An 11,707-nucleotide genomic window follows, 5' to 3' on the forward strand; every position below is an offset into this window, starting at 1 on the left:
TCAATTCCCTTAAATACTCGTCTTAATAAAATCGTCATTAGATGTCAGAAGCGAGAATGTGGCCTGTGTAGTGCAGCAGCTCGTTATTCAAGCCTGTATAAAATCACATTTGATCCAAGAAATTTAAATTCTCTGTCTTTACCGCAAGATGGACGTACCGTTACGTTTATCATGCTCGATGAAATGAAGTGCAACGGGTTGCTGTTTGACAGGAAATTTTACGGAAATCAATTATTTATACTCTACGTGAATGTGCTCACATGGAACATTTAATGTCCATGCAATCTTTATTGCTCCCTGCGACGTCTATCTCTACGGTGGAAATCAGACATAGATCTCTAATAGAGAGATCCATACTGTCTCCATAATAGATAATTTAATTTTAGTATATATATAGTGATGTATAGTAATAGGTAACACAATAATTTATGTGTTTCATTATATACTATACAAATCTTATATTATTACATGTGTGCTTATATTATAATTTAAGTGTATTTTAATAACGAGAACATACGTTGCTCGCGGGCCATCTAACAATTGCTGGTGTTATTACACATGACCTCAAATAATGTGCGTGCGCGAATGTATACACTGTTATGTATACTTTATCATCTAACTGAACGTACTTTGCAAATTTTCTCAATAGATTTGATTGTTTGAACACATTTGTCACGGCTATTTTGTTACAGAAAATTAAATGTGTAGGAAAAGCGCTTAAAAGAAACTAATTAAAGTGAGCAGATTTAAGAAAGGTACACGGAAAAAAGTAAAAATAAAATTACAGATGTATAAAATCTGTTACTAAATCCTTCTATCTAAATTCCTCTTTATCTTAAATTACATTTGTCTTACATTCCCGGAAAGCCAAATCTGTATAGAACAGATTTGGAAAGTGTCTGCTGCAAAATTTGAATGTCAGCAGAAATATAACAGAATCTACTAATAGAATGCACATTGACCGTAGAAACTGAGTAAAATCTGTCGTTTCGTAACATTTAAATGCTATCATTTCGGTGTTACATGTTTTTAAGTTATTTTTTTGCAATGCAAACTTGACAGACACAATAATAAGAATATTTTTGACAATTGTGATTTCTTTCTCTCGAAATTGTTAATGTAAAGTTGTGTTAAAAAGACTTTCGGAGACATTCTTAAATATACCTTTATAAATATGCTTCTTAAAAAAAGGTTATGTTGTTAAAAAACGTTTATAATGGAGGTCGAATTTGCGAGAATCGATGTTAAAATAAATCGAAGTTATTTTGTGGAAATCAATTTATTAAATCTTTATACAAGAATATCAAATTTTATTGAAAGTAACTACAAGTATATAAAAAATTAATTTACATACTTATGGATGTTAATGGATAACAAAATAGACTTCGTAAGTTCGAATTACATCTATTACATTAGGCTACAATGTGGGAGTTTTATTCGTGGTTAAAATTTTAATTGACAACAAGACAGATTAATATTACACGATTAACAAATATATACTGTTCTTCTTTTTATTTGTTATAAACGACGTTTTTGCTCGCATAGTCGATGGTGCAAATATACTATCCTACCACTAAATAATTGTATGACTGCTACTCGATTGTGCGAATAATTATAAAGGATAATATAAAGTATAGCACCTGTGCATTTCGAAAATTGCGACTTGAAAATGTATCAATTTTAAAAGAGGACACACACACAAATATAATAGATAATACAATTCGTATGAGAAAACAACATATTTGAAGAAAGAAGAGTGGGCTAAATTGGGTGAGTACTTTTTCAGATACGAGTCAGTGTGCTTTGTGGATAACGATATTTTCAAGTCGTAATTATCTTATACGTACATTATATATACAGAAGCATCTTTCGTACATAAAATATATTATATTTGCTTTATTCGGTCTATGCGCGTCACACGCTCAATATGGATCCGCGATCGAGGCCGTCTATAATAACTAGTACTGAAAATAATGTAGTATTAGCGATAAATATATAAATCTGTCGGTGAAAGTAAAGCTTCGAGATGAGATTGTTACGACGGAATCGCAGATCGCAATAATTTATTTGATACGTTGCGTAAGAGAAGCATGATCGCGGGGAGGGGAAGAGGATTATTATTATACGGAAGTACTAACTCGGTAGATGATACGAGAAAGAACGACCGTAAGCGCGTTCCAGATATACCGGGTGTTCAGGAAATCGCGTTAAACCCGTCCGCTTGTATATACGAAGGTATCTTTTGCTGTTGAAAAGCCCTTTGAAAAATGCCTCTCCCGCGTCAAATTAAACTTCCACACAGTTAGTTTTACATTAATAATTATCTCCAAGTCGTAAGCCTACTGTTAGACTCGAGGTAGCGGAATTGCATAAAAAATAGTTCTTGAAGAATGACGTAAAACGTCATTGCTTTCACCATTGCCTCTTCGTCACCGTCGTCACTCGATCGGCCTCTTTTCTCTCCTCTTTCTCGATTTCGGTATTCACGATAAAAGCGTCGTTAATTCATCATTAATGGCCGATCCAGGACGATTACGTTATAAACTCTCTGCCTCCTAAGGATAGGATGAGCTCGACATGACGAGCGAGATTTTCAGATCATAAAACAGTCGTTTTGTCGCGACAGTACATATACATTATTCCTGCAAAATATTTCCTTATTCTCTATTTTTATAATTTTCCGAAAGCACTATGGAAGAAGTGCATTTGTTATCGTTCGTCCTAACGAGCACTGGAATCCCAATCGTCGCTATCAATCGTCGTCCGTAACTAAAGTAGAAATTTTCGAACGAAGCCGAGACTATGTTTCAAGAGCGCGCCCCGCGATTTTACACTCTCAATTCCGTTTGCTGGAGTTGATGAGATACTTGCAGCAGTGCGTGAGCAGATGCTTCTCGCCGGTGACGTCGTGCTGAGCGACGGGCGAGGCGGTGGATTCCCTGGTGTAGACGTCCAGACCGTACTGGCCTTCCTCGGGAAAACTTATAGAGAAAGTGACCACGTCGTCGTCGGCGATGGAATGCGTCACGTACTTGGACAGGCGCTTCTCCTCGATGCCGTTCTTATGCAGGGTCGCCATGAAGTCCGTCAACGGCCTCGACATGCGGAATTGAATCTCCAGCTCGCGGCCGGCGAACACTAGGGCTTCCTAAAATCAATAGATCGCGCGATTGTAAACCGCCCGCCTGGCAAGCGCGATAAAATCGGAAGATTTCTCGTCTCTGGCGATTCTTCTTGGATTTTCTTTTTTTTTTCACCTTAATGCCTCACGTAGTAGAAAAAAGCGGGAAGGAAATTTATTTTTGTGGAACTGATTGTGGACCAAAGCATTGTAAAACTTTTGTTTTACGCAAAAGATGTAACAAATTGTGTAATGCCATGCTGAACAGAAAAAAATCAAAGTATCTTATATAACGCTCTAAAATTAGTATTAATTTTTTTACTGTTGAAAATGTGCATTTACATAGTTTTCTTTTTAGTGACCCTAATTCAACAAATAAAAATTTGATTCAATCATTAACTTGAATTTATTAAAAAAAGAAATAAGTCTGTATAGTTTGCGTTGATATCGTTTTTTTTTTGCTCTGAATTGTACAAGCAGACCGATTTAACTAATTGACTTACTTGATGAGTGATGGGTATGAGACCAAATAGTCTAGTAGCTTTGGTGGGGCCCCATTCGCCACTGGCGCAATCCGGCAATGGTACCATCACCGTCTGCAGTTCTTCACAGGCGATTTTGAATTTGCAGACGCTCTTGAACTTCATCGGTTCGCCGGTCAAATATTCCTTCGGCGTTACCGCATTGGCGAATATGTCCAAGAGAAAGGCTCCGGAGCACGGGGCGTGAACTCGGAATGCAACTATGTTCCCTACAACCGACTAAACAAATTTTGGATTTGAAAAATTTACCTGAGTATCGACCCTGCTGTATTATTTTATATATCTTGTTATAAATTTAAACGATGAAATAAGAACGCGTCTTTTACTAAGCGTGTAACTTATCAATGTTATACATGAGCAAAGTACAAAAATAGTGTAGAATAAGAGATATGAAAAAAATTAATAATAAAATCAGAATATATTATAATTTTTCAACTATTATATATATAAATGTTTTGAGATTTATATAAATTAAAATTAAAATTAATCTTTTTTTCTTTTTTTTTTGTTATTTGATTTTTTTAAATTAAATCCTCAAGTTTCAAAATATGCCATTAACGAATCGTTAATATCATATTTTATATATACAGATTTAGAGCTATATAAATTGTTTTACATAACTTTCGTGATATTTTAAAATCAAAAAGTGACGCGATTCAAGTCGCTTGAGATAAATCATCGCGCGAATATATAGAAGACGCGGACTATCAGTTCATACCTGCATGACAAAACGCTTGAGCGACACACCGTCGTAGCCATCGCCGTCGTTGTCGTAAAACTTGAGATTGTAATGAAAGATAAGGGATGATTGCATATGCGCCGGCATCGCTATCCTCACGGTCGCAGCACCGGTGGAATCCGTATACATAACGGCATTCGTATTCGTATCCGGAAAGTAAAGGCCGTACCTGTGCACGCAGAATTTATCCGAACGGTATTTTCGCCGTGCAACTTACGGTCATTGTTAACAGACCGATCTCTCGCCACGCTTGCGAGATCGTCGGTTTAATTACGCGTCCTAACGGTCTTTAAACACGCTTCAATAGGCGGAATTCATTTGTTAAGATGTGGTATGTTTGAAGCTGCTACTATTTTTGCCAAAAATATATAATGTGAAATTAACAAAAAAAATATATATATAGCGTGGCATTGAATAATGAATTCCATTACATAAAGAGAGAAACATAAATTGTAGCAACTAATTTGTGTACAAATCCGGTTTTCTCTCTTATTTCTCGTGTATATTATGGAAAAAAAAAACAGAAATGTTGCCTTACCTGAAGAATAGAGACCGTACGAAAGGCAATTCCTCAAAGTCCTTAAGTGAAATCGGCTGTTTAAGCAACTGCCAATCCTCTTGAAGAGGGAAGAATTCGTATATGAATTCCCGGGGGTCCGTCAGGAAGTAATGATCGTCGTATTCGTACCTAAGTGAAACGTCCTCGTGATCTCATCGATCGTTTTATTTGCACACGCAAACGCTACAATCACGATACCCGCGGACTTTGGCGTGTCGTACCTGAGGCTGTCGTTCTTAGCTTTCGGTTGACCGGGACGGGGAACCTCTTTGGCATTGACGAGGTGTCGTGCCCCCCAATTACACTGGACAAACCGCCACGCACCTGCCACGTACACGGCGTTCCAGCTGTTCCGGAATCGGTTGTCCTCGAAGCAAACGCCCGGCTGGTAGCCCGCCGACTTGCTGTAACCCTTGATGACCACGCAGTGCAAGCCCGCATAACTGCATTCAATGTTATTTAGCAATTTAGGTACCATCAGTTTTCGCGAAGTGAAATATATGAGATAAATATCGAACATTTCGATAATTAAATTCTTAATCTCCTTATAGACTTCGCTAGGCGCTTTAATGTGCACGTATTTCTACGCGAGTTACACGGACTCATATATATAATATACTAAAATTAAAAAGTTTATTTACTAGCTTTCATATATGATTATTGGTTATGTTATAATATAAATATATGATATAATATTTTAGAATTTTTACTTTAGAACACAACTTTATATTCTTTTTATTGAATCTATATATTTTTGTAAAAAAATAAAATCTCAAACTTTTTTATTTTTTCCAAATTTTAATGAGTTATATTATTCCACTGAACGATTTACTTATATATTTAATGCGATATAAATAATTGCACGTTTAAATTGTTGATATTTTTACCAAGTAAAGTTTTCATCTATCTCCGTCCTGTCATGTATACTTATAGAAATTGTTTTTATACGTTCGTCTATTTTTTATAATATCGTTAGCATGCGGTTACCTGCACAATCGTTTGAATAGAACGTGGTAACTTTCCGTGCCGTGTTTGATGCCCCTCAGTAGACCCATGGGAGTGTCACCCCGTAAGTTTTCATCAAACTGCATAGTGTTCAGATTCTTCACGGTGATCCATCGGAATATTGTTCTCGCCTTTTCAATATCCGATCCGCATCTGCTCACCAACTGTCGCACCAAGTCGGTGAACGTTTTTTGATCTTCTTGGGCTACCTATAAGAACAATATCACTTATCAGTACATCTTGTAAAAGTGGCGTTAATAATACTAATATTGCCTGATTTAATCTCTTACGCATATATAATCCAACGTGAATAGCATCTCCAGAAATTAGATAATAAGAAAGAAAGTAGAAATATTGATGTTGGATAAATTTTGAAAGAAGAAAAAAATTCCTCGAATTTTTTTAAGCTTATTTAAATAAAACGCATGATAAACTAAATAAAACATAATAATGCAAAATAATGCAATAATTAAAACATAACAATGCATGATAAACTAAATAAAGCATTATAATGCAAAAGACGATAAACGCCCTCAGAATACTTGCGATAGACCGTACACCGCAAAATGTCGTCCCGGCGACAAGGTGGATGACTTACGAGAGGAAGCCGGCGCTGAAAGAATTCCGCGGTGAGATCTTACCGAAATAGCTATCTGATCCATGTCGGCGAACTCCAGGGGATCATTGTAGATATGGTACTTGGCGAGGGCTGGCGGCTGCGGGGGTGGCGCGCGCGATGGATAAGGCGGGGGCGGCGCTTCCTGGATATAACCGTCTCCTTCGTCAAGGTATAAACTCTCCTGTAGCATGTACTCGCTTCTCGCCTCATTGATCAGCTCCAGCATCTCCGAGCTCTGTTTCTCCACCAGCGCGGCGGTTGCCGCCCTATAAATTGATCAGGAGTAACGAGGAGCTTTTGTGTTGAGCGCGAAAACCCGGCTTCCCGGTTCGCGAACCGCCAACGCACGCGAGCTTGTTTATCGTCCGAAAGAAAAAAAGAAAACGGAAAAAAGCATAAAGCCGAAGCTACCGCGGGCTCGTAACGTGTTGCACGTAACTCTTCCATGTGTGTTCTACCGTAGCGAAAAATGCACGGAATCGATATTCGTAATCCCATTCGAGATTGTCTCGTTAATACGTCATATAATAAATATAACAACGTACAAATTACACAAATTATTTTATGATAAGGTGTATAAAAAATTTCGACATGTTAAATATTAAGTTGATAAAAGTTGGATAATTTATTTATTTTATTTTATTTATTGCATTGCTTTTTGGAATTTCATTACATGTCTTTCCAATTTTAATTACGTGTGTTATTTTTAATTATATTTGTAATTAAATCCGTTATCAAATGTTTACTTTCGAGAAAATCAGATACTTCTATTACGCTCTACGCTCGATATTTCATTTAATGAAAAAAAATCGTGATCCGTGATGTATAAGTGTGTACCTTCCCGATCTAAAAGCGAAATGTGGATATCGCGTTAATTGCATAATAAATACCGTTCGTGCTCCAGCATTTTGCGCGTGAGACTTTCCTTCTTCTTGTCCCTGCGTAGAGTCATGTTCTTCTCCAAGTCTTCCTTCTCCTGCTGAAATTGTTGGGTTCGAACTCTTCCGCCTTTTTCCCGTTCCCATCTCGCCGACAATTGCTCCAGCTCCTTCTCCCACTCGTCCTTTTCAAATCATGCGTAATATGTTGAAATTTCATTATTTATAATTAACGTGTATTATTCGTAATTAACTGTGTGTAAAAAATTAATCTGTAAAACGCAAATAATTCGTATCATTTTTGTTAAAATCCGCCTCAGTCATTACATACTCGGAATTCCTCGCGGATTCGCCGGTCCTCTTCCTCGCGATGATGCGCAAACTTCCGATATAAATCATCTTCTTCTTTCCGGTGCTTCATCTCGAGACGCGTCTGTTCATCGCGATCCTAATGCAGCAAAGATAAAGATTATTAAAGTACTTAATTATTCGCAATTGTGCTTAACGTCGAACTAATTAACCACGAGAATGGTTCTTTTCAAAAATGTATCGCAAGTATGAAAATATTAAAAATATTACTGCAATAGCATGTAGCTGTACATAGTAATTTTACGATTGTATTGTGCAGCGATGTAGAAAAAGAATACGTATCGATGTCCGATAAATATATATAATCTGTTCTTATAATTTCTTATTACTAAAATGTTATATAAAGAATTACGTAAAATTTAAGTTACGTTTATATTATGTAAAAGCTATACATAAAGTAAAACATATCTCGTATTAAACTCCGGATTCGGTACGTAATTTCGAAAAGTTAATGCATGCGATCGGCATGTTACTAATTAAGGATTAAAATGTCGTTACATTTACAGGAAGCATTCCACCAGTCTGCAGTCGTAAGAAGACGAAGCTCGCGGATATACGGTCGGACGCAATGAAACGTTTCTATTTCTTAAAACGCCCGCAGCTCTGGCCTTAGAGGTAGGTACTCCACTTTTTGTATAATTTACTTTCACGTCGCGTTTCTGCTTTCATTCGCTTCTAAGAGAGTCTCCTCGGGGGAGCGCGACAACCCGCTGCTGGTCGACAAAAGTGAACTAATCCTCTTCCGGTGTATTTTTTTTTTTTTTCAAAAATGGAGTTGCGCCCCCCCCCCTCCCCGCCGACTCTTTCCGCTCGCGCTTGTAGTCGCAACCGGAAATATTAATGCAATGAAAATATGAGTAGAGGGAAAATGTTACCGCTGCGGGAGACAAACATGTTCTTTTGAAGTCGCGCGACGAGATTTCTTCAATGCAATTTTTTCTATTTAATTTGAGAGAGAAAGAAAGAGAGGGAGATAACGGTTTATCACATATAAATAATTAAACGCCATCTTCAATAAAATTGGTATGCTTTATGAAGTCTGTTTTAACAAATTTGTTTTGGAGCAGAGAATTTGTTTTCTAATATAAACTAGGTTAACTAAGATAAAGACTTTTAGTGAGGTCCATGTCGTAGTTATGTCATAGTAATACATACGTATCCGATTTGAATAAACGTGACTAGACTTAATGACAGATAAAGAAAAATTTTGCAAAGAACATTGTTTTCTCGTTAAACGTCATTTTAATATACACGTAACTTTACTCGCAACAAATCTTCAATGCCTGCGCGGAAAGTTCACTAATAGTGCGCAAAACGGAGGGAACAAGTGTATAAGACGTATATAATGTTTATCGTGGGAAAACCTGCTCGCGACGTCTTTCAGAATGACCAGCAAAACTCGGGAGTACACACAGTCCTGACGTAATTCAAGGCTGTTTTTTCTTTAATCGTGTTTTAGGCTTTCCACCGAGAGACACGTTATGCTACAAACAGCTGGAAGTACCACGCGCGCTCATCGTAATATAATTTCACAAGTTTTTAACCGCGCGGCGAAGCGCGGAGCCGAGTTTTCCGCAGTTACACGGAGATATTTTGATACGTTTGCGAGATCTGTCTGTCGTTCAGAGCGCATTCCCGGAAATGGGACAACGGCCCTTAATGGATTAATTTTCCCTAAGCGTTTTACGCGCGAAGGCGCGTGAGAGACGGCGGTCGGGGCACACACGCGCGCTATCAACCCGCCAGCTCTTTACGCGGCCCGGTAACGATTCTCTAATTAGCCATCAAGTGCAGAAGTACCGCAAGCGGAAATAATTCTGCTTCCCGCCCCCCCGGGTTCCCCGCCGTCCGCCCTCCTCGTTCGCCTTGTTGTTGTAGACGTAAAGCCTTTCCTTCGCGTGCACGCGGCGCGGTACGTCCCGACCCGAGGTCGGCACGGCGCGGCGGTTTCGCGCACGAGGGAAATAAGACGACGGCGTATACGCGTTCTTCCGTGATAACGATTTGAATAATCATGAACGACAACGACGTGCGGCGGCACCAACTCGCAGCATTGTTCTCGCATCTCGGAGGAAAACGCGCGCGCGACAAGCGAGGGAGTTAATTCGTCCCGGAAAGTCTTTACGAGGTCGTTCGCTTCGGTGCATCGTACTTTGATCGACCAGATATAATTACTTAATAAGTACTTAATCACCCAAATTTTTAATCTTCATCTCGTTATGGTGACTTTTTTAATTTCTTATATTGAATATTTTTAATAATTGAGCTTTACATTATCATCAAGGAGTCTTGAAATTCTCCGAGGTTCCCTCGCGATTCTTTTGAAAAATTGTAAAGTGAGTTTTCACTTTAAATTGAGAAACAAACGCATATCTACGTGATATGATTTCTTCGCTCATTCCGGATCCCTATACCAGTTTCGGTCGTACGGTTCTTATTTGCTCGACTCGGAATGGAAGCTGACATATCGGAGTAATTGCGGTCGTTCGATCACAGTCACGCGCAGCGATCTGTTACGCGTCCCCGTCGTTCCTGAGATTCCCGGGGCTGTTTCGCCAATTAAACATAATGCCGCAATGCCGGCGCGAGAAGGAGACTCATTCCGCGTCACGTATCCGATTTGAAAGAATTATCTGATCAACGGCGCGGCGGCGTGTGGGCAGAGTTCATTCGACTTTGTCGTCGATAGCCTGCGAGCGTAGGAGGGCCCCCGCGATACGACGATACAGAACAAATACCGGATAAATCACGCCCGTTGATTATTCCGCCGCGGAAGAAAAATCATGATTGTCTCGCGACTTAATAAACCCCCGCAGCAATTCGCTACCGCGCGTATTGTTGTCTCGCGTAGATTTTCTTCGTAGGACGAAGGGAAAGGACCGAGGGGGATCGCCATGGCTCGGTCTTGTCAGTCTCGATGCCCACGCCGCTTTCGTTCGCGTAAATGCCATACATAGGCCGGCTGGGTGTTTAACTATATAAATAAGGATCGGTCGGTCGATCGGACACGACGGCGACGGCGATCTGAACGCGCGAAAGCGCTTTGGGAGAAAACGCGGCCGATAGTGGAGCGACTAGCGGCTCGGCCTTATTACTCCCGGCCGGCGCGGGCGCGCGGATGGGAAAAGCGGTAATCTCATTTTCATGTGAAGTCCGTTCTCTCGCGACGGTTCGCCGCATTCCTGCACCGCGCCAAGCGGACGATTATTCGCGTATGGGAGTCACGCGGCGACGCGGTAGGTACGTGTGCCGGATCGCGGTTCCCGCGATTGGAAATTCGGAAATCCGCCGGTCTCGGAGGTCTCGCGGTTTCGCCGGGCACAAAAATCGGGAAAACGTTGAAATTCGAGTTCAGTCGTACGTGTCTTGTGAGACGTCTCCGCGATTGTCTCTTATTTAATCGATCACAAGGCGATGTAGGTATTTCCTTAGTGGGCTGGTATTTTGTTGACGTAACGTGTGATTATTGCACAGATATTTATTAATGCTATTATCTTTGTTATTTAGTTTTTCTCTCAATCTAAAAGCACAACAAAAGTGAATGCAGTAATTGTAGTAAAATACAATGTTTCATATTTATTTGACCGAAAATGTTTCGTGTTTATTATTAGAAATAGTGAATTTATCAGTTGTTTATTTGAATATTTTTATATTTAATATTTTTATATCGTGCGGTATACTCATGTAACATATCGTTTAACTCTATTCTAAATAATTAGATCATTATGTAAATATCAGTCAAAGCACCCTTTAAAAACAGAACTTAGAAGAAAAGTATGCAACGATAAGTTAAACAGCAGTTTAATTAATATTTGTACAAATTAGCCGAGAGAGAAGAAACTCTCGCTGGCGACTTTGGCGTTAAACGCAGATCT

At 39.2% G+C, this 11,707-nt stretch overlaps 2 protein-coding genes across 3 annotated transcripts in view; one reads left to right on the top strand and one right to left on the bottom strand.

The window, feature by feature from the left end:
- Positions 1-1,308: 1,308 nt before the first annotated feature.
- LOC112453868 (hillarin) overlaps positions 1,309-11,707 on the bottom strand; it is a 23,071-nt gene continuing 12,672 nt past the window's right edge. For both annotated transcript variants that reach the window (XM_025014870.1, XM_025014868.1), the window contains 9 exons: positions 7,795-7,911; positions 7,476-7,648; positions 6,608-6,851; positions 5,949-6,175; positions 5,183-5,404; positions 4,941-5,090; positions 4,382-4,571; positions 3,625-3,882; positions 1,309-3,148 (listed from right to left, as the gene is read on the bottom strand). In XM_025014870.1, coding sequence (XP_024870638.1) covers positions 2,837-3,148; positions 3,625-3,882; positions 4,382-4,571; positions 4,941-5,090; positions 5,183-5,404; positions 5,949-6,175; positions 6,608-6,851; positions 7,476-7,648; positions 7,795-7,911 — 1,893 coding nt within the window. In that variant the 3' untranslated portion in view covers positions 1,309-2,836. The remainder of the gene's footprint in view (positions 3,149-3,624; positions 3,883-4,381; positions 4,572-4,940; positions 5,091-5,182; positions 5,405-5,948; positions 6,176-6,607; positions 6,852-7,475; positions 7,649-7,794; positions 7,912-11,707) is intronic.
- LOC112453867 overlaps positions 8,339-11,707 on the top strand; it is a 41,478-nt gene continuing 38,109 nt past the window's right edge. The window contains exon 1 of the mRNA XM_025014863.1: positions 8,339-8,447. The gene's annotated coding sequence lies outside the window, so the exon portion shown is untranslated. The remainder of the gene's footprint in view (positions 8,448-11,707) is intronic.

This window comes from Temnothorax curvispinosus, unplaced genomic scaffold (genome assembly GCF_003070985.1).
Source record: "Temnothorax curvispinosus isolate PA1 unplaced genomic scaffold, ASM307098v1 QBEX01004747.1, whole genome shotgun sequence".
Taxonomy (NCBI): Eukaryota; Metazoa; Arthropoda; class Insecta; order Hymenoptera; family Formicidae; genus Temnothorax; species Temnothorax curvispinosus.